The 22,650-nt window shown below is 51.0% G+C and overlaps 1 protein-coding gene across 1 annotated transcript in view; it reads left to right on the forward strand.

Annotated features, from left to right (window-relative positions):
- KIRREL1 (kirre like nephrin family adhesion molecule 1) overlaps positions 1-22,650 on the forward strand; it is a 94,186-nt gene that overhangs the window by 66,213 nt on the left and 5,323 nt on the right. The window contains exons 2-12 of the mRNA XM_035098433.3: positions 2,085-2,234; positions 7,773-7,922; positions 12,016-12,173; positions 14,569-14,719; positions 15,667-15,772; positions 16,241-16,389; positions 17,192-17,319; positions 19,799-19,925; positions 21,445-21,545; positions 21,743-21,941; positions 22,481-22,588. Coding sequence (XP_034954324.1) covers positions 2,085-2,234; positions 7,773-7,922; positions 12,016-12,173; positions 14,569-14,719; positions 15,667-15,772; positions 16,241-16,389; positions 17,192-17,319; positions 19,799-19,925; positions 21,445-21,545; positions 21,743-21,941; positions 22,481-22,588 — 1,527 coding nt within the window. The remainder of the gene's footprint in view (positions 1-2,084; positions 2,235-7,772; positions 7,923-12,015; positions 12,174-14,568; positions 14,720-15,666; positions 15,773-16,240; positions 16,390-17,191; positions 17,320-19,798; positions 19,926-21,444; positions 21,546-21,742; positions 21,942-22,480; positions 22,589-22,650) is intronic.

Raw genomic sequence — 22,650 nt, forward strand, 5'->3', positions numbered from 1 at the left:
CCTCGCTCAAAACTTGTCTGCATTTGCTGGTGCTGTAGCCTTTAATCGAGTTTAACTGACTAGATTAATTGATTTTTTATATAAAAAAACTTCGTCAACTCAAAAAGCATCTCCAATGAGTTGGGTGACGTGTTGGTGTGTTGTGGTTTTGTTTCTTTTTAAACCCACTGCAAATTATTTTTGATACAAGTGCTTGCTTAAAAAAAGCCAATGCCTTCTGGGCTGGGAGCCTGCAGGTGGGATGGATGAGTTGTTTGAAAGCCAGTGTGGTGTCCTGGCAAGAGTGTCAGGGTAGGCCCCGGGAGAGATCAGGGTTCAAGACCCCCACTCAGTTGTTATGGATTTAAATAGGAACATTGGCAAGATGCTGGCACTAGCAGTGATTGCAGATAATAGCTTTCCCCCAGCCCTGCCTTGAGATTCTGCCTGGGAATTGAGCTACCCAGATGGGCAGGGTATTCTCCTCCTTCTCCTTCTCCTTCTCCTTCTCCTTCTCCTTCTCCTTCTCCTTCTCCTTCTCCTTCTCCTTCTCCTTCTCCTTCTCCTTCTCCTCCTCTTCCTCATGCTGAGCAGGCGCTCTTCCCACTAAGCTACAGACCTTCCCAAACAGCAGGGTAAGAAGCTGCCATCTACTGAATTGGTCCCATGAGCTCAGTCTTGCCTGCACTGACTGGCAGCAGTGGCTCTCCAGGATTTCAGGCCGGGGGGGGGCATTCCCAGCCCAACCTGGTGATGCCTTTGGCTGATTGATTTGGGGTCTTTCTGCATGCCAAGCAAGTGATCTACAGAGGAGAGCCTTCAACAGCTGGGCCAAACCATGTTGGGAAAAGAGGGGTTTAAAACAAACAAGTGTGGGTCACTAGTTTGATGTTGGGAGGGATGGTGGCTTTGGGGTTTAATTTATTGCATTGATTCCAAAACATTTCTCCAAACCTCCAAGTACAGGCTGCCAGCCTGGGCTGCAAAGAAAAACTGCTCCTCTCCTCTCTCCAAGAATCTGCCTATTGTATTCCTATTTTCTTTCCCCTTTTTGTGACTTCGTTTGAAGTCGGTGGGCAAATGCAGCTGGTTCTCTGTCCCCGGAGCCCAGGCAGCCTCCCTCTGCCCGCCGAGAGAGGCTGACGTTGGGGAGGGGGGCCTGCTCCCCGCTGCCGATCAATCTCCCTGTAACCCCAGGGCTGGCGGTTCATTTGGGTGCCATGTGACGACCGCTGCTGCTCTAGATAAAAAGAAAGGGAAAAATCTACCGCTATCGACCTGATCTTTCTCTCTCCTCCCGGGCAGAGAGAGAGAGAGGCGGGGAGAGCGAGTTGCACTTTGCACCCACAAGCCTTCGGAGAGAGGGCGACACGGGTGCTGTCAGGCACAGGGAGGTGAGGGGGGAAGCGCCCGTGCATGCATCGACTTCTGCTGGTGTCGGGTCCCCATTAGCGCCTGCGTCTTCTGGTGGTGGAAGTAGAACAGCAAAGTGTGAAGAAGTAAAAAAAACCAAAGTGTTTAGCTCTCTGGTGCTTCCCTGTCTGCAAGCCGCAATGCCTTTACACCACTTTGTTAACAGCACACTTAAGGGATAGCGCCGCCTGATGGCGATTAGAGGAAATAACACGCACAAGGCGCTTCAGTGCACTTCGATGCTGCCCAAGTACCCCCACTTCTCCTCCAGCAAAGGCAGGAAAGCTGCTGACAATAGGTCAACTTATTTCTTATGTTTATTTATTGGTCGCCCTCCTGCCCCATCTTTTCTACTCCCAGGAGCTCCAGGTGCCAGACGTGGTTCTTCCCCATCTCTTTTAATCCCTGCAACAACAACCCTGTGAGGTAGGGCTGGGCTGAGAGGCAGTGACTGGTCCAGGGTCACACCCAGTGAGCTTCACTGCCCAATTGGGGATTTGAACCCTGGTCCCCCCCCCAGGTCCTAATCCAACTCTCTAACCATAATGCCACCACTGGATTAATAATAATTATGCTTTAATTAAAACAGTCAAACACATATTGATAGAACAATAACAGCAATGACTTCATAGGGCATAATTTGGCCTATTTGGGTTGCGTTCTCAAACTCTTGTGCCTCTTTCTCTCTCCAGTTCTGCAGACCCGCTTTGTCGAAGAGCCTGAGGACCAGACGGTGGTGGCCGGGCAGAGGATTGTGCTCTCTTGCGTGGTGCTGAACTATTCCGGGATCGTGCAGTGGACGAAGGATGGCCTCGCCCTGGGGATGGGGCAAGGCCTCAAAGGTAGGAGGCTGGCTGGGCGCATACAGAACCAGAGAATTGTGCCATCGGAAGGGACTCCTAAGGGTCACCTAGCCTGTATGTGCGTGGTGGCGCTCCTGGAGGTGGCCTGCACTGTTATTTTTGTCCTGCAAAAGAGCTTTGCTTTGCACCCTGAATTTTTCTTCTCTGGGGTTGCGAAATTGCCTTTTGGGGGGTCTTGGCTGCCAACGTTGTGCTTTCAGCTGGCTTCCCAAAGCAACGCTCGCCCCAGGACCTGAGCCTCTTTCCCTTTCAGTCTCTTCGCCTCCAGCCTGGCTGCTCCTGGCTGTAACATGGAGGACGGCTGTAGCTCAGTGGGGAGAGCATTGGCCTGGCATGCAGAAGGCAGCAGGCTCAATCCCCACTGGCAGCATCTCCAGGCAAGGCTGGGACTGTCGCCTGCCTGAAACCCGGGAGAGCGGCTGCCAGCCAGTGCAGTCAATCCTGAGCTAGAGGGACCCATGGCCTGACATACTAGAAGAAATATGATGTTCACCTTACAATCAGTCTTTTTTTTATTTTTCCAGTTCATCAATACCTGTCTTTTTTTCTGTACTTACCTTGGGCGCAGGGAGTCCATTCCTATTGTCCCTTTGTTAGCATTTCTTGGGCATATAATTCAAAAGGATATTTTCCTCTGCAAACTTTAGATTCTTCCATACAGCAGAGGAATACCAATAGAGAGCCTTGTAAGAACAGAGGTTATAAAGAAGCATTGTCTCCCGCCCCCTTTATGTGTCTCGATGTGGAACTCTGGAAGCTGTGTGGTGCCCAGGCAGGCCATTGATATCCATCTAGCTTGATATTGTCTACACGGACTGGCAGTGCCTCTCCCTGCTTGCAATGGGACCTTTATTACGCAAAGCAGACATTCTGCCACGGAGCCACACCAATTATTATTTATTTATTTATTTATTTATTTATTTATTTATTTATACCCTGCCCATCTGGCTGGGTTTCCTCAGCCATTCTGGGCTGCTCCCAATCGAATATTAAAAACACAATACAGCATTAACATTAAAAACATCCCTAAACAGGGCTGCCTTCAAATGTCTTGTAAACGACAGATAGTTGTTTATTTCCTTGACATCTGATGGGAGGGTGTTCCACAGGGCAGGTGCCACTACCAAAAAGGCCCTCTGCCTGGTTCCCTGTAATCTCACTTCTCGCAGGGAGGGAACTGCCAGAAGGCCCTCGGCGCTGGACCTCAGTGTCCGGGCTGAGCGATGGGGGTGGAGAGGAGGCAGTTTAGAGCTTTAAAGGTCAGCACCAACACTTTGAATTGTACTCAGAAACGTACTGGGAGCCAATGCAGGTCTCTCAGGACGGGTGTTTTATGGTCCTCATTGTTCTGAAGAAAGGGCAGAGAGAGCTGCCTCAGGCAGAGTCAGGCCCTTGAGCCAGCCAGCTCAATATTGTCAGGCAGGTGGCATGGCCAGCCCTAGATTATGATGCCAAGCGGTGGAACTTGGGACCAGGGCCGTCTTAAGCATATCAGGCGCCCGAGTGCCGTGGTGCGAAGATTGCTCCAGCGCTCTCCCCGCCCCGTTTCCCACCGCGGCTGTCTGGCCACCCAGCCTTGCCACCCAGCCTTGCTTTAGAGCCGGCCCTGATTGGGACCTTCTGCATGCTGAGCAGGTGTCCACCGAGCCCTGTGGCTCATCTCCTCCCAGTACTGGGGCAGGGGTTTGTCACCTGCAGGAGGGTGGGGACCCATCTTCCCCCTGTGCATAGGAATTTTATGGTTTCAAGAAGCCTCCTTTGGTCTCTGCCTGGCAGAAGCCCCCTCTCTCCTCTTTCTGCTCTGGCTGCCCCCAATGAGTGTGCCAACAGCGCCACCTACTGGAAGAGGGGGGTGGGCATCCCACACCCTTCTGTCGGGTTTCATTATTGATTTCTTTTTCTTTTTTAATGCTCTAGCTTTAATTTTTGGACAGTTATTGTCTGGCAAAATGGATACCACAACTTTATTTTATTTCACAAAATGATCGATTAGAATTAATAACAATTTTAAGAAGACTCATAAAGTTAAAAGAGCGGCAGATCCACAAGTGGATATAGTCTACGGTAGCCTAAGCAGAAATGCTCTTCGCAGGTGCCAAAAAGGGCACAGTGCCTAATGCCAAAAGGCAGGGAGTTCCGGGGTGTAGATGCTTCCACACTGAAATATTGAGTTCTTACAGGTATTATGTAGCACCTGTAACAGGGCCGGTTCTGCAGATCGAAGGGTGTAAGGCAATCTGGCAGCAAAACGGGGGCAGGGAGGCTTGCGAAATAAAAAGACACATCACAAGAGGAAAGCAGGGAGGGAGGGAAAAGGCAGAGGTAGGAGATCAGCCCTTTGAGTCCAGAGCAAAGGGCTGGGCTGCAATGACATCCAATCCAAGGCAGGCCAGTCTTCCCTTTCTGGTGGCAGCAGTGGGGCACTGGGCGCTGAGCTGCGGGGGGCACCCAGTAAGAGAGGTGCTGTAAGAGAGGCACCCAGTAAGAGCAGGAAGGAGGAGTGAGGCTCTAACAGGGTCCTAGAGTCCTCCCGCCTCCTCCCCAAAGCCCAGTTAGCACTTTCCCAGCTTTAAGCTGGGCACCATTGGGAAGGCAGCTTGAGGGCCAGGGGGGGGGCACCAAATTTTGGCCTCACACAGAGCACGGTTGTAGCCGAGTCTGCCACAGACATGAGAAGATCCTGCCAGATCAGGCCAGTGGCCCACCTAGTCCAGCCTCCTGTTCTCACAGTGGCCAACCAAGTGCCCACTACAGGAAACCCACAAGCAGGATCCGAGCAAGAGAGCAACACTGTCTTGCGGTTTCCGGCATTGCTGCTTCCAGCCATGGAGGCAGAGCAAAGCCATCCTGGCTCATAGTCCTCTCCTCCTCCATGAATTTGTCCAGACTTCTCGTAAAGCCCTCCCTGCCTCCAGTGGCAGGGAGTTCCACGGTTCAAGCCTGCACTGTGTGGAGAAGGACTGAAGAGTGGCTGCCAGTCAGTGTAGACAATGCTGAGCTAGAGGGATCCCAAGGTATCTTCCTGTGTTCTTCATTCTGCCCAGGAGAGGGGAATGCAGGCTCCTTTTGTGGCCGGTGGGGATGGCGTGGGGGTTCAGGCTGATCCTCTTTCTAGGGGGCAGGAGGGGACAGCCACCCCTTGGACTCCACCGGCCAGAGCGGAATGCCCTTCGGTTCCCCCCCCCCGGCCTTTGTTAATTAACTCCGTGGACGGTTAGTTTGCAGACGGCTGCCTGACCTTTTCCTGTTCGTCCTGACCAAGCCATCGCCCACCTCCACAGACTAGCGTCCTGGGAGTAAAACAAATAAATGAAAATAATTAAAACCTGACGCCGAGGTCATTACGGTGGTACTCCAGAAGAAAGCTGCACTCTGCCACTTTTAACGAGGAAATTATGCGTACTGAGCTCATTTGCATATGTTGACATTCTTTCTCTTGGCACCTGCTCTTCCTGGAGGGGGGGGTGAGTTGGACTGAGCAGGGAGCCCCCTTGGCGCTTCCTCTCCAGCCCTTGCAGAGGTTGCACGGGTACAGATTTCGTAGGGGGGTTCAAGTGCACTTCTGCAGCCTTCCTAAGGGCAGAAAACGGGCTCCTTGGGAATACAAGCCGCGGTCCCCACCGCCACACAGATCTGTCACTCTGTCCCAAATTTGGCGGCTGTCTCCCATAGTGGCGAGGAAGGGAGCTCCCCGAGAACCTGCTTGCTGAATCGAAGCAAACAGCAATCGGGTTTGTCACAGGTCGCCATTTCTTCTGATTCAGCGGTAAACAACGTGTTTTCCCCGGAGAAAGAGGTGGGACCAAAAAATCTGTATAAACCACTGTCCGGATCCGTGACTCCAAAGCACGGCACAAAAGGAAGTGTGGGTGAGGCCAGGCCAGTCCCGAAATTTGAGGATGGGAGAGGAGGATCATCGTGAAGCGTGTGCAAAATGGTGCCTATGCAGACACACAAGTGCTGTTCCTACGATGAAGAAGGAACTCGGCACATGCACAGAGTTTCTCTCATCATGGCTTGTGTGACAAAGGAAGAACGCCTGTGCCTTTGCTGCTCAGCTGCAGCACAACAGCCCTGCAGTGTCGCTAGGAGGTCTTCCTCTCTGCCAGTTGCTGCCCCCCTCCGCCCAGCTTCTGCTTCAGCCCCACAGGGGAGGGAGCCTGAGACACACCCAAGCAGCTGCTCTGGAAAGGCCCCGATCCAGGGCCCCAGCACTCCGCTGCGCAATGGGGCTTTACTTGAGTGTAAAGGCAGACTGACCTGAGAGGAATGCACTGGTCGCTTGCAGCTCCCAGTAGCCTGAAGGCCAACTGGGATTCAGAAACCCCGAGGTTGGCAGACAGACATACTTGGGCAGTCAAATTAAGGAACTTTATTAGGAATAAGGGGAGGGGGAAGCAGGCAGAAGGGCCAAACAGAACCCAAAAGGCACTCAGCCCTGTGGCTCTGCCCGGGAACTCCTCCTTGTCTATTTGCTGCACTCTCAGGTTTGGTCCCAAGGGATCAGCAAGGCTGGCCGGCTCCATGGAGGATCCCACTGTGGATCCCTGGCACTGGGAAAGGGAACTGGATCCCTGGCAGTGGGAGAGGAAGGAGCTGAAAGAAGCGGCTCAGCTCCTCAAAGGCTCACTCCCCTCTCGGGGGGGGGGGGGGGGGCAGAGGAGATCTTTGCTCTTTCTCCTCAACTAGACATTTGAGGTGCCCATTTTGCATACAAAGAGGACTGGCAGGACACACCGGACAGCCTCCCTTAGAGAAATGGTGGCCAGCTCAGGGCCCAGGAGGGCAAGCCTGGCATTCTGGCTGGGCTACTGCAGTCCTCTCCCCCCGGGGCTGCCTTTGAAGACTGTTTGTCCCTGACTTCCCAATTGGTTTATTCTCCGTCTGGTTCCTTTCTTGGGAACGCTAAATGTTCAAGTGGGAGATAATTGCCCTAAATAGGGGAAGCCTGTTTTCCCTTGATAGGCCTTTGGGAACTGGCTGCTTTTCAATAAAGGGGCCTTTAAATAATGCTGCACTGTTTTAATTATTATGTTTATCACCTCTCTTTTAGTAGATGTGCTTTTTAATTTGACGGCAGCTTAATTATCTTTTCTATGTTTTTAGTTTTTCATACCCCCCCCCAAAAAAAAAATTTCTTCCAGTAGCACCTTAGAGACCAACTAAGTTTGTCATAGGTATGAGCTTTCATGTGCATGCACACTTCTTCAGATACATGAAAACTCATACCTATGACAAACGTAGTTGATCTCTAAGGTGCTACTGGAAGGAATTTTTTTGTTGTTGTTTCGACTACGTCAGACCAACACGGCTACCTACCTGTATTTAGTTTTTCATGTTTTATCTGCTTTATCTGTTTCTGCATAAGCCCCCTTGTGTCGCAGTCCTGGGAAAAAGCAGGCTAATAATAATAATAATAATAATAATAATAATAATAATAATAGAAATTTATTGTGGCTGTTTGTTCGCCATGGCCTGACCATTGCATCTCCTTTGTTTTAAAAAAATCAATCACAGCCTGGCCCCGGTACAGGATCATTGGAGCCTCCGATTCTGGACAATACAACCTGGAGATCACAGATGCCGAACTCTCGGACGATGCCTTGTACGAGTGCCAGGCCACAGAAGCAGCGCTTCGTTCCCGGCGCGCCAAGCTGACAGTCCTCAGTAAGTGGTGTTCTGGTATTTCTCCTCGTCCATTTGGGGAATAACTGAAGGCTAGAACTCGGGGCGCCTCTTAGAGAAGTTCTACCGTAAACTGTGTTCTAAACGTGCGTATCTCTAGCTGTCCCTGCAACAACCTGGATCCTGTCCTGACTCCTCCAACATCCCACTTCTTTGGAACCCCTGTTGGGTTCTAGTATTATGAGAGAGGGAGGGGAAAAACCTCTGTCCACTTTCACACCAGACAATCTTGGACCCCTCTATCATGGCCCCTCTTATTCTCTCTCTTTTTTAAAAATAATAATTGAATTTTACATTATTATTATTATTATTATTATTATTATTATTATTATTATTTCACAATTACATCACAGAAAATAATAACAAATTGAATTCCCCGCTCCCCCCCACCCCGGCCCATGACTTCCTTCAACTCCCCCTTCTGATTTTTTACTTATAAAATTGTCCTGCTTATAATACTATATTTAAATATTATATCCTTAAATTAAATGTTGTTATATTCGTATCATTTTGACCTCATTTTTATAGCTTCTATATTTGTATTGTTAATTGTGTTTACTCAAACCCTGATAGTGAGTCCATTTCTTTACATTGATTCCGTAGATACAGCATAAATGGTTCCCAATTTTCTTCTGTTGTCTTTGTCTCTAAGTCTTTCAGTTTGCTTCGCCATTTCAGCATATTCCATCAGTTTTTCTTGCCATTGTTCTTTGGTTGGTATTTCATGACTTTTCCATCTTTGGGCTAGTAAAATCCATGAAAGAATGAATAGTTTTTTCTTCTCTTTGGACCTGAAATGCTTAGTAAAAAAGCTTCTGGTCTTTTAACAAAAGTTATCTTAAACATTCTTTTCAATTCATTGTAAATCATTTCCTTTTTTTTTTTTTACAATTCCACTACCTAAGAAAGAACGTACCTTCTTTTTCTTTGGCCCCTCTTATTCTCAAAGCTCCTCCACACTACACCACTCTTCTGGGAACCTCATTTCTTCTGGTGCTACAGATAACAATGGCAACTTAGCTAGAAGGCCCTTGGGATCCCTTCCACTTCCACGATCCTGTGATTCCCTGAGAAAACCTCCCAAGGGGCCACTTGTCCCTCCTTCTGGGAGCTCACGAAGACAAAGTGGGGCCACCAAGATGCCCCTGACTCTCCTGGGGTTTTTATGGGGGGGAAGGCGCAGATTAAGGTCAGACTGACCCCAGCTTTGGTGGCAATCTACGGTAGCTCACTTGTGGGGCGGGGGCAGAAATAACCTTCCAACAAAGATTTCCTCTCTCCATTTTTGCTTTTTCTTTATAATGCAGTTGCTGGGTGGGGGAGAATAGGGAGCAGGCAGACAGAAGGAGCACAGATTCCACCCCCCACCCCCACCCCCACCCCAGAAGTTTTACACAGGGTCTAACATTCCTCTGCAGCTTTTATGAAGCAAGTGGGGAAAAACACAAATTTACAGCCCCCCACGGCAAGTGTAACTCAAGCTGGCCATGAATATATATTAACGCATTAAGAGTGGAGGGGGAATGGGGGGGGGTAGAGGTGCGATCAATGGGACGAAACGGCCTGATCCTGCGGGTGGCAGTGGGGAGGGGGAGGGGTAAGTCATAGTTAGAGCAGCTTGGGGGATCCAGGTCCCTGGACCGAGAGGAAGGGAGCGTTGTCAAAGACTGAGAGGGGGTTTGGTGGCCATTTTCAAATATCTAGGGGGCTGCTCCATAGAAACTGCACCAATCTTGTTTCCTGCTGCTCCAGAGGGCAAGATCGAAACCGACTGATTCCAATTTCAAGGACGGAGATCGCAACCAAATATTAAGAAGGGGAAAGGAGACTGGCTTTTGCCAGCACCCAATCCACATCAGGGAGCTGTGGTTGTTTGGGGAGGGGGGCAGACTCTCCCTCTCCCTCCCCACCCCAGCACCCATTGCATCCTTTCCTGCCCAAACCCCACTTGTGGCCATGAGAATGGATGGCTGGGTATCTCTCGCGGCTTGGCCCAGCTGCTGACCCCAAACAGCCAGCTGTCAGCTGCATGGAGGAGACGCGCCAATAGGAATACCAATGGCCAAGGCATGATTCTCTCCCCACCCCAGTGGCCTGGCCTGAGTCAGTCAAGGGAAGGTCAGCGAGAACAGTATCGTAGAGCTGGGAGGGACCCCAAGGGTCATCTAGCCCAACCCCCTGCAATGCAGGAATCTCAGCTAAAGAATCCCTGGCCTCTGCTTAAAAACCTTAAGTAAAGGAGAGTCGGCCACCTTCCTAGGGTGTCTGTCCTCCTGTCAAATGGCCCTTGGGTCACCATCTCCTTCCTTGTCATTCCATCAGTCTGGTCATTCCACTGGTTCAGGTCCTGCTCTTTCTGTCCGGAGCAGCAAGAAACAAACTTGTTCCATCTTCCCTGTGACAGCCCTTCCTTCAGATATTTGAAGATGACTCTCATATCTCCTCTCAGTCTCCTCTTTTCCAGGCTCAACACCCCCAACTCTCTCAGCCATTCCTCATAGGGCTCAGCTTCCAGACCCTTGGCCATCTCAGTCTCCCTCCTCTGCCCATCTTCCAGCTTGTCAATCTCCTCCTTAAATTGTGGTGCCCAGAACTAGACACAGTACACTGCTACCTCGGTTTACAAACAGTCCAGTTTACGAATTTTTCGGTTTAGAAACTCCGCAAACCCGGAAATAGTGTCCCGGTTTGCAAACTTTACCTCGGTCTGCGACCAGAATCCGAATGGTGGAAGGGCACCGGCCACAGCAAGCCTCAATGGGGAAAGCGCACCTCGGTTTACAACTGGTTTCAGTTTGACCAGACTTCTGGAACGGATTAAGTTTGTAAACTGAGGTACCATTGTATTGCAGGTGGGGTCTGACTAAGGCAGCATAGAGTGGTATTATTACTTCCCTTGATCAGGACACTAGACTTTTGTTCATGCAACCTAGAATAGCATTCACTTTTTTGCTGCTGCATCACACGGTTGGCTCATGTTGAGCTTGTGTTCTGCTCAGACCCCTCAATCCTTTTCACCTGTACATTTTGCATGCAATTGCTTTGTGATTAGTTGCAAGCAAAGAGGTGGAATGAAGCCTCCACAAATCTCTTTCCCAATAAAACGCCCCTCTGCCTCCCTCTCCGGCTGACTCCCCCCCCCAATTGCTTCATAATTAACAAGCGCCAACGAGATGCCCCATTTTCACCCCTCCTTCATCTTCATTTCTTCCTCTGAACAAGGCCTTTTTTATCAGGTTGCTGCTCCTATTATTATTTTAAATTAAAAGGGTGATCATAAATCAATAATGGACCCCTGTCTATATCTAAGGAAAATGAATCCATAAAAAAAAAGGAGGGGGAGAGCATTTCTCTTTATCTTCCTGGGTGACAGTCAGGTTGTCAACTCTGTCTTGATTTTTCTTTCCCCAAAAAGAGAGAGAAACCGTGAGGGACCCTCTGTTTCCTTGTCACTGAAGTAGCATCAATATTTCAGAATTACGCAGTCTGGATTCTTTTATTATTTTGGGGAGGTGGAATCCTGCGAAGTTGTGCCGTGTTTTGAAGAGCTCCTGCTTTCCACCCAGCTAGCTTGCGTGGAGCAATTTTAAAACAAGACCACTCCGGAGAGAACAAGGAGGGAGAGGCCAGCCTTCCGAAATCTCCGCAGGTAGCAGGCAGAGAACTCTGCCTTGCAGAAAGAGCCTAATCACAAAGAGGGAGAGATATATATTTCATCAGAGAGGAACGGAGCGGAGGCAGCTGCTTCTTAAATCCCCCCTGTGGAACTGAACATGAGAAGAGTAGAATCGTAGAATCATAGAGTTGGAAGGGATCCCAGGGGCCATCTAGTCCAACCCCCCACATCTTTTACCCCATAGAAAACAGAGGGGTCTCAGGGAACCCCTGTGACTCCCAACTCCTGACCTCCCTGACCATTGGCCAGGCTGGCTTCTGTGGCGTCTGGGAGTTGTACTTCAGCCAGATCTGAAGGACCCTTAATGGCTTCCTGGCCGAGGGAGCAAAGTATATTCTAAGGCAGCAGCAGCATGTCGGTATTCAAAGGGATGACTGGCCCCTCTCCCTCCCTCCACAGTTCCTCCCGAAGACCCCGTGATCGATGGAGCCCCTGAGATCCTGCTGCGGGCTGGGACCCCGCACAACCTCACGTGCTGGGCACGCAACGCCAAGCCAGCCGCCACCATCGTCTGGTTCCGCGATGGGGTGCAACAGTCAGAAGCGGCCACGACCACGGTAGGGGCAGACGGGGCCTGCTTCGGATCCGGTTGGCAGGGGGCAGGGTGACAAAGGAGGCGTCTCCTTAGTTGCAGCCAAGCAGCTTTTGCACATATGCCACTCCCCTGGAGATGATGCTCTATTGCAAGCAGAGACCATTCTGCATGCATTCAGTTGCTGCATAGCTGTGGATTTGCAGGTCGTTTTGGACCCAGAAGAGGGAGTCTTGGAAGTTATATTATGAAGCCTCCTGTATTTGCTGGATCTGGGAATGGATAAAATTTAAAAAGCTGTGGGAAATCCTTGCAGGAGTTCCAGGGGAGCATAAACCCCCAGGACAGGGTGTTGCAGGTTTTCTGGCTTTGTGGAGAGTTTAGTGATGTCATTTAGTTTTGTCTCAGTTTGCACATAAGAAGAACCTGCTGGATCAGGCACATAGCCCTTCTCACGCTGGCTAACCAGATGTTCCCCATGGGAAACCCACAAGCAGGATTTGAGCGCAAGAGCCCTGTCCATTCCTGTGGTTCCAGTATTGTTGCCTCTGACAGTGGAGGGCAGAGCAAAGCCACAGTGGCTAGGAGCCCTCCATAGCCCTCTCCTCCTCCATGAATTTGTCCAATCCTCTTTTAAAGCCATCTAGGTAGGGGGCCATCACTGTCTCCTGTGGCAGGGAGTTCCACAGCTTAACGATGAGCTGCGTGGACTTTCTTGTGCCTGCCCTGAATCTCCCAACTGTCAGCTTCATTGGATGCCCACGAGTTCTAGCATTACGGAAGAGGGAGAAAAACATTTCTCCGTCTGCTTTCTCCAGGACAAGCGGAATTTTGCAAACTTGTCTCTTCTTCCTCGCCTTTTCTCTAAATTGAAAAGTGCCGCATGCTGCATTTGAGCAGGGAGTTCTGGCTGCCTTCTCAACCCCGCTGTCTCCTTTATCCAAACCTGGAGCAGAAGCTGGGACTCTGCGCCTTCAGGTTCACCAGAGGCAACACGGCCCCCCACCCACATCAGGAGGGGGCCTGGCTCTGGCTTGGTGCTGTGCTCTTGGAATGGAGAACGGAAGGAAAGGACCCAGGAGTTCCAGCTCCCCAGGATGCTCTTCCTTCCAAGGAGCTTCAGAAGCAAGCTTTTCTCCCCCCCCCCGCCCCCCCCAATTTTCTTTCTTTTGTGAGTGGAGGAGAAAGAGGAATTAATGGAAGATAAGTAGCTATCTATGGCTGCCAGCCACGTTGGCTGTGCTCTGCCTCCACCATCAAAGGCAGCAATGCTTCTGAGTAAAGGATTCTGAACTAGACTGGCCTCCTTTGGCTCTTCTTCCGTTTCTATGGAACCTCCAGCTCCAGAGGCACTCTATCGAGAGTCTTAGAGGCATGTAGCCATTGTGAGAACAGGAGGCTGAGCTAGATGGGCCATGGGCCTGATCCAGCGGGGCTCTTCTTGCATCCTTACGACTAGAAGGAGCCTGGCTGCATTTTGCACGGATCGTTGCTTCCAAATTAAGGCTGGAGCCGAACCAAGTTCCTGCGTCGTTCTGCCTGTGCCCATTAAATGCCCAACGAGGTTGTAGGAATTAATGTTATCGCCCCATAAATGTCTGGGGGGATTAATGAACGGGAACGGCTTGGCTCAGGAGCGAGCGCAGGGAGGGGGCCGTCAGCGAGGAAGTTCCAGTAGTGGCGACTGTTTTGGGGGGGGGGAATCGGATTCATAATTGAGAAGGGAGAGGAAAACTCCACAGAGCAGAGAGAGGATTTTCCTGGCGAGGAAAAGCGGGAAGGAAGAGAACGCCACAATTATATATGAGGAAGGGCTGTAACCCAGTGGCAGAGCACCTGTCTGGCATGCAGAAGGTCCCAGAATCAATCCCCACTGGCAGCATCTCCAGGTTGGACTGGACAAAGACACACACCCCGAGCTGCTGCCAGTCAGTGTGGGCAATACTGAGCTGGATGGACAGAAGAATCTGACTCTGTCTATGGCAACTTCCTTTATTCTCATTTAGATCAGCCCTTGATTTGGAACCACAAAGTTTATTTTTAGAGGACTGGAATCATTATTGTTCCTGTTTTTATTATGCATTTGTTTTTATGCTGTGAACTGCCCTGAGATCTTCAGATGAAGGGCAGCATGCAAATGTAATAGATAATGGTAATAATATTATGTTATCATAGAATTGTAGAGTTGGAAAGGGATCCCAAGAGTAATCTAGTCCAACCCCTGCGATGCAGGAATCGCAGCTAAGGAATTCTTGCCAAAGAGCTCTCGCCATCAGAAAGTTCTTCCGGATGTTCAGTCAGAATCTCCTTCCCCGTCATCTGGATCCTGCCCTTCTGAGCAGGAGAAAACAATCTGCCTTCTTCTCCAGCCCCCAGTTGGCCCTTCCCCACATGGCCGCCTCCTTCTCTCGCCCCTCCAGGAAGTCTTGCCGGACGGGAAGCGAGAATCCACGCTCAGCCAGCTCCTCATCAACCCCACCGACCAGGACATTGGCCGTGTGTACGTCTGCCGCTGCACCAACGACGCCATCCCGGCGGGAAAGGAGACCTCCATCAAGCTCAACGTTCACCGTGAGTGGAGGGCGGCCTCGTTCTCAGTGCTCCCAGATATCCCAAGAGGGTACCTGAGGATGCCCAGGGGCGTGGGCACCATCTTGGAGGGCTGATCAGAGAAAAGCAAAGTCTGTGGCCCTGCTGGAAGCAGACCCAAAGAAATTAATAGCCCCCCTTTGGCCATTAATGTCGGTGGGTCTCCTTGGAGCAGAAAGCGGTTGGATGGAACTCAAAAGTTGGTTGTGCTGGCGGCAGAGGCTGGCAAAAGGGGGGAGAAGGTCTTGATGGGAGTTATCTGTATGTTGTGGATGTTTTGTGATGTGTGTGTTTAAAATCAATTAATGTTTTTTAATTATTGCTCTTCACACACACACACCTCGCTCAATGTTTTTAGCTGTTTCGATCTTATATGTGAGCCGCCTTGAGTACCTGCCAAGGAAAAAGGCAGGATATAAATCAATATTATAATACAGTTAAACCTCAGGTCCCAAATGCCTCCGTTTTGGCTCCCAAACGCTGAAAACCCAGAAGTAAATGCTATGGTTTTCAATCGTTTTTCGGAAGCTGAACGTCCAACGCGGCTTCCGCTTGAGTGCAAGAGGCTCTTGCAACCAATCGGAAGCCGTGCCTTGGTTGTTGAACATTTTGGAAGCCGAACGGGCTTCCAGAGTGGATTATGTTCGACAACTGAGGATTGACTGTAGTAATAATAATAATAAATTATTAATAATAATAATATTCTGTAGACACATGGGACTTGTTTTGTTTTCCCATCCTGAAGAGAGGTTGTTTTTCATATTACATGGTCAGCCAGGTAGAGGAATCTCAGAAACAGATTTACGGGACTGACTTTTACTTATGGCAATTGGCCAGGGAAGGGTCTCTCCTGCTTTGCACACAAATGGTGTTGCTCCCCCATCCCCAAATGCCCTTCCCGGACAGTGACCATTCCTTCTGCCTGGCAGACCCCCCCACCGTGACCCTGTCCATTCAGCCCCAGACGGTGCAGGAAGGAGAGCGAGTCACCTTCACCTGCGTGGCCACCGCCAACCCAGAGATCAAAGGCTACAGGTGAGTTGGGAGGAAGGTGGGGGAGACTGTGGGAATTAAGGGCGTCAGAAGAGCCTGCTGGATCAGGCCAAAGGGGGCCCTTCCTGTAGCTTCTGGCAACTGTTCTTCAGAAGCATCGCTGTCCCCAACTGTGCAGGTCAGAGCACAGCCACTGTGGCTCCTAGCCATCAATTTCCCTCTCCTCCTCCAGGAGTTCTCTTTTTAAAGCCAGCCAGTTTAGTGCTCCTGCAGGAGGGAGTTCCACCATTTAACTATGCCCTGTGTGAAGAAAGACTTACCTCTCCCGAATCTTCCAACACTCAGCTTCATTGGATGCCCACAGTGTCCCTTTTATCCACTCCCCCTTGTGGCAGGGAGTTCCACAGTCTAACCCTGGCAGACAGGTCCTAGGATGGGGGTGGGTGGAGGAGAGGGTTTCAGAAGCCTCCCTGCTTCTTCTGATGCCACTTCCTCTGCACCCGCCCACAGGTGGGCCAAAGGCGGCATCATCATCGAAGACGCCAAGGAGAGCAGATACGAGACGCAGGTGGACTACACCTTTTTCACGGAGCCCGTCTCGTGCGAGGTGCACAACGATGTGGGGAGCACCAATGTCAGCACCCTGGTGGATGTGCATTGTGAGTGGGGCTGGGGGCGAGGGGTGGGCGAGGAGGTGACCTGGCCGGGCTCACCTGGAGATCCTAGCTGGTCTCTTTAAGGCAGGGGGCGGGGCCAGAGGCAAAATGGGGAGAAGGGAGGGGTGCAAATGTCACCTTGATACAGACTCACAGGCAAGCGAGAGGCAGGATCAGAGTTCAAGGGCACATCTCCCGCCAGGGAGGGGTGAAGCAGCCAGGGAGGAGTGTGGCCTGGGAGAGGGGCATGGCTAAGGAGGGCATGACTTCAGAAAGGGTTCCTAATGCAGGAGAGAGAGGCCAACCCATCTTGAGCCCTGTGACCAGGTAGGTCACTGTTTGACTTCCTGGAGGAGCGGTGTTCGGTCAGATCCTAGCCGGATCCATTTACCAGCCAGCCAGCCCTTCTGTGTTCCCCTGCCCCTGGTGTCTGCCTTAAGACACGTGCATTTTTTATATAAGTTTGGCTGTCCCAGGTTTAATCAAGCACAGGAGAGAGAGAAAACTGTGGCCACAGGATCAGGCCCAAAGGGGGTCCCAGCTGAACCAGCATCCTGTTCTCACAGGGGCCAGCCAGGTGCCCCAAGAGGAGGCCCAGAAGCAGAACAGGTGTGCAAAAGCCCTCTGCAGTTGCCTTGCCTGCCGCCTGGTATTCAGAGATAGCAGAACCTCCATGGCCAGGGGCAGTCTATCACAACAGACTTCCTTATGGAGAGCCCAGCTGGGTAGACAGGGCCCAAGGCCCACCTGGTCCAGTCTCCTGAGAGGGGGGGTAGATCTCCTGACGCTTTCCTTCCCTCCCCAGTCGCCCCTCGCATCGTGGTGGAGCCCAAGCCCACGACCACCAACATCAGCCTGGACGTGACGCTTACCTGCGTGTGGGCAGGGAATCCGCCCCTCACCCTCACCTGGACCAAGAAGGAATCCAACATGGTCAGTACCATTCTCTCCCCTCTCCTCTCCTCCTGACTCCAACCCACTCTATTTGGGGCGCCTTGGTGTTGAGGGGGGTCCTGGCCTCGACAGGGGAGCAAATTAGGCCGGCCGTTGCCATTCCCAGATTGCTTGGAGAAAAACAGGCTTGTGCCTCCAGGGCTAGAATGTTTATTTGCTGGGTTATAAATGAGGGAACTGCCTGCGTTTCATCTGCTGTTTCTATCGATCCGTTTGCATGTGTGTGTGTGTGTGTGTGTGTGTGCTTTTGCAGTGAGTGCATTTGCTTTTGCAGTGTTTCTGCGGTGGTGATTTGTTGGGTATTTTAAACAAATCTCTTCTACCTACTTCTTTTCTTTTTCTTTTTCTAAAAAAGGTGTATTACATACACACTTTTGGAGTTGTTCTCAAATAGAAGTATTCTGGAAATCCGTTCAGGCTAAAATCTGTGATATGTTAGGCTATCGTATACCATTGGGACCGAAAACATTTCTGCTTAGTTATCGAGCAGACGTTATTCCAAAAAATGGTCAAGAAATAGTGTTTCACCTTATAACAACTGCTAAGTTTATAAGAACTAAACATTGTTTAGGGGAAGCATATCTCTTACAAGATCTCAGTGGATTGAAAACATTTGGCCCATAGTAACTATGATTAAGCTTATTACAAAAGAACACATACTGTATAAACCAGCCTAGCAGATTGATGGGGGGAAATGTATTTTTGCTAATGCTTTGGAACAAGTTAAATGATAATAATATTCAACCTTATGCTGCTTTCAACCTGCTAAACAGTATTTCTTTATGATCTTTTATCTTGGGTTTCTTTTGTTTATTAACAAAATGGTTTTTCTAAAATCAAATCAAATGCTGTTGACGTAACTACAAGAAAGCCCACCATCTCACAGGCCCTCACTACAATTCCCAGCATCCCTGGCCCTTGGCTAAGCTGGTTGGGGATGGGGAATGTTGTGGTTCAACATGATCTGGTGCCCCAAAGTCGAAACACTCTGAGTTTAGGCTGCGTTATCTTCCCCAACCTTGCGCCCTCTGTTTGGGGGTGCAACAGCCAACCGCCCTGGCATTCATGGGCATTGGAGTCCAGAGCACCAGGCAGGGGGAGGGCCCCTTAATCCATGCAAGGGTGCCAACAGTATAGACCAGTAAATAGAGAAAACTGATAGGGTGAGATCCAAGTAATGAGTCCTATCTGGGACCATTTCTGCTTGTTTTGTGGAACATCCCTCCTCCTGTGCCCCCAAAAGTGTTTCAATTCTACGTGCAGAAGTTGCTCTGGGTCATTTAACCCTTTTTAATAGTCCTCCTTTTCTCTCCTAGAAAAGATTGCGCAATATACGCTGTTTAAAGTTTTAAAATCACACATGACTTTTGCTTGGTATACAGAAGCATATTTACATGGATTTATACAGGAGACTGACTAATATTTACAGACTGATTCTGAGGCACACGCAGAATAAGAACAGCCCCTGCTGCTCTCACAGTTAAAGCTCCCTCTCTCGACAGTGGATCACGGACCTCACTCAAAACACTGCTGCATCCAGGGGTTCTGGGCTACAACCTGAACCCTTTGCATCATATTTGGGAGGCACCATCTGCACAGGGGTCAGCAAAGTTTTTGTGGCTTGCTCCAGTTCACGGTCTCACAGATGCCGCGGTGGACTGGAGTGTGCACCTGCGTGAGCGAATGCTATTTCCAGCGCTCCTTCCGGCGTGGAGGAGGCATGTGCAGCTTCCCACTGGCTGCAGGCCAGTGTTGCAGAAGGTAGTCCCCGCTCTGCTGCATGCCGGTTTAGCGCAGTGCACAGGAGCCGACCGAGCAGGCGGTGTGGGTCCAAGGGCCGGTTAAACAACCCCCATGGGCGGTTGCCGACCCCTGGCCTAAATCAACATGATGGGCGAGGAGGAGGAAGACTGTTCCATCTGCCAAGCTAGAATGCTTTCGCTGACTAAATGTTTCGCCGTAGCACAACGCCAAATTCCTTCCATGGTTTAATATACTGTATATGCAAGTACAGATAACTTTAATCACCCATAGCAGGCCAATGTCATTATTATTTTAAAGCTGTTTTAGCATCCCTGTGTAGGTTATAGGGATCAAATGGACATCCCAGCGGCTGTGGAGTCTCCAGATGTTTTTGGGGTCCAGGTCCCCTCAGCCCCGGCCTTCAGGGCTATCTGTCCGGGATGGTGGGGGTTGAAGTCTGGCCACCTCTGGAGGGCATCAAAGGTCCTGGGATGTTATGTTGCTGACGTCCGTGGAGCTTCACACAATCGAGAATGAGAGAGGAAGACAAAGACAGAGACAACAGAAGGAAGGTTGTGGGGAAGACCAATACGTTCAGAGAACTTTATGCTAGCTTGCGTTTAGGGGATGGGCTAGAGGTCTGCTGGGAAAGGGGAGAGGGAGAAGGTCGCCTCTTCCTCTCTCCCTCACGCTTGCATCCCGCTTGCATCCTCAGGTGCTGAGCAACAGCAACCAGCTGTACCTCAAGTCCGTCACGCAGGCGGACGCCGGGCTGTACGTCTGCAAGGCCATTGTGCCACGGATCGGAGTGGGTGAGAGAGAAGTCGCCCTCATCGTCAACGGTGAGTGAGGCCATGAAGCGCAGAGGCAGCTGCTCCACCTGTTGGACTAAAAGCCTGATGTCTGCTGAGTTGGAGGGTGGGTGGGCGAGGACTGTCTACCGGGCTCTGGCTTGAGCCCTCTCCCCTCCTGCGATTTCCAGAAACCGGCATTCAGGAACACTGCTGCCTTCGACCACAGAGGCAGAGCAGAGCCACGGGTGCCTTGGGGTCCCTTCCAACTCTACAATTCTATGGTCCTATCTGCTGGCGGTCCTGAGTATCACCCGTCCTGGGGGGGAGGGGCATTGGATTTTGCCCTGCACCACCCTACACACTTTTCAGTCTCAGAAGTTGCTGATACAGCCTGCCCTGACAGTTCCCCCTGCAAATAAGAGAGAGAGAGAGAGAGAGAGAGAGAGAGAGAGAGAGAGAGAGAGAGAGAGAGAGAGAGAGCTTGTGTTAGTCGGAGAGAGTGAGAGGAAAACCCAGGTTAACAGCAAAAAGTACTAAAGAGATGATGAATAAGAATCTGGGTTCCCTGCAGGGTCTGTTAGCAGTGGGAGCCGATCTAAGGATTTTGAATCGTAATCTCTTCCTAATGTCACCGAGCAAAATTTCCTAATCCTTCTCATTAGTGGAGCCTGTTGTTTGAGCTGATTGGTGTCTCCTGCTTTCCTTGGAAAGACGTGTCAGAGCAGAGTGCCGTTGGGGAAACTGAGGCTGGAGAAAGGAGTGCCGCCGGTGGAGCCCTGCGGGGAAGCTGTTTCCTTACGCAGTGCATGATCTATGGGACTCCCTCCCGCAGGAGGCAGGGATGGCCACCAGCTTAGATGGCTTTAAAAGAGGATTAGACAAATTCATGGAGGAGGAGGGGGCTATCAGTGACTGCTAGCCGCAATGGCTTGGCTCAGCCTCCACAGTCAGAGGCAGCAATCCTTCTGAATGCTCATTCCTGGAAACCACAGAAGGGGAGGGGGCTCTTGTGTTCGAATCCTGCCTTTGGGTTTCCCACTGAGGCATCTGGTTGGCCACTGTAGGAACAAGATGGGGGACTAGGAGGACCTGAACCAACAGCAGCAACTCTTCCCACTTGTGATTCTCAGCAACTGCTGTTATTCAGAGGCCTCCCAGCAGTGAAAGGAGCACACAGCCACTCTGGCCAGTAAGCCTCCATAGCCCTCTCCTCCATGAATTTATCTTATCCTCCTTTAAAGCCATCCAGGTTGGTGGCCATGGCTGCCTCCTGTGGCAGGGAGTTCCACAGTTTAACTCTTCTCTCTAGATGAAAAAGTTTGATTGGTCTTCTGCAACAGAAACTTTGGGGACTAACTTCTCCCATCAGCCTCTGCCAGCTTGGACCTTCATGGGAGCTGGGGGCCAAAACAGCTGGGGGTGCACCAGCTCAAAAGGAGTGGGGGGAAGTGGGGCAGAGTAAGTCTTGCTTTTCTTCAGCCGCTTGCTGACTTTCTCTCCCCCACCCCCCAACAAAAGGCAAAACCTTTTCTAACCTCAAAATCTTCTTCCTCCTATTTTTCTCTAGGTCCCCCCATCATCTCCAGCGAGTCGGTCCAATACGCCGTGCGGGGGGACCAAGGCAAGGTGGAATGCTTCATTGGAAGCACCCCTCTCCCTGACCGGATGGTGAGTCCCTCCTTTGCAGTTTGGCAGATCAGGACAATAGGCAAAATCGAGAGCTCAGTCGGTAGAGCTGGAGACTCTGGATCTCTGGGTTGTGGGTTTGAGCCCCACGTTGGGCAAAAGATCCCTGCCTTGTGAGGGGTTGGGCTAGATGACCCCTGGGGAACCCTTCCAACCCTGCCATCCTATGATTCTATAAGGCTTGGAGCTGGAAGGAGAAGTTTTTGGAGGCGGGCACCCTGGAGCGCTACACTGTGGAGAGGAGCAACACCGGGAATGGCGTCCTCTCCACCTTGACCATCAACAACGTGATGGAGAGCGACTTCCAGACCCACTACAACTGCACGGCCTGGAACGGCTTCGGGTCTCGGACGGCCATCATTCAGCTGGAGGAGAAAGGTCAGGGGGGTGGAAAGCAAGCGGGCGGGCAGGGGCAGAATCGGCAGTAAACTCAAAACAGATGGAAACTCGCATCCACAATTCTACGTGTCTGGATATAGGGTGGCCTAAGCAGAAATGCTTTCAAAAGTTGCCAAAATGAGCGCTGTTGAAGGCAGCTGCTTGCTGTCAATAGGCAGGGAGTTCCAAAGGGTGGGTGCTGCCCCACAGAAAGAGTGAGTCCTTGCCAAGGCAGGACAGGTATTATGTGACCCCCATAACGAGCCAGTGAAAGGCAGGTAAATGACAACAGCAGCAACACATGGACAGGCTGGATCTTGAGCTTGAATTCCCACAGGCATCTAGTTGGCCACCGTGAGAACAGGAGGCTGGACGAGATGGACCCCCTTTGGCCTGATCCAGCAGACTCTCCTTATGTTCTTAAAGTTAAATTAAAATGAAGGAGGAGTTGGGGGGGCAGATCTTAAGGACCCTGTGCTTGAAGACTGGGGAGAAAGAGAGAGACCTTTCCCCACCCTCCTGCCTCTGTCCCTTTGCAGAGGTTTTGCCCGTGGGAATCATCGCCGGAGCCACCATCGGAGCTGGCATCCTGGTCATCTTCTGCTTCGTGGCCCTGGCCTGCTTCCTGTACCGACGGCGCAAAGGAAGTGAGTTGGACGCACTGGCAGGTGGAGAGACGGCAGCAGGGAACCAGGAGTGCCGGGGCAAA

Source organism: Zootoca vivipara, chromosome 16 (genome assembly GCF_965207765.1).
Source record: "Zootoca vivipara chromosome 16, rZooViv2.hap1.1, whole genome shotgun sequence".
In the NCBI taxonomy this organism is placed as follows: Eukaryota; Metazoa; Chordata; class Lepidosauria; order Squamata; family Lacertidae; genus Zootoca; species Zootoca vivipara.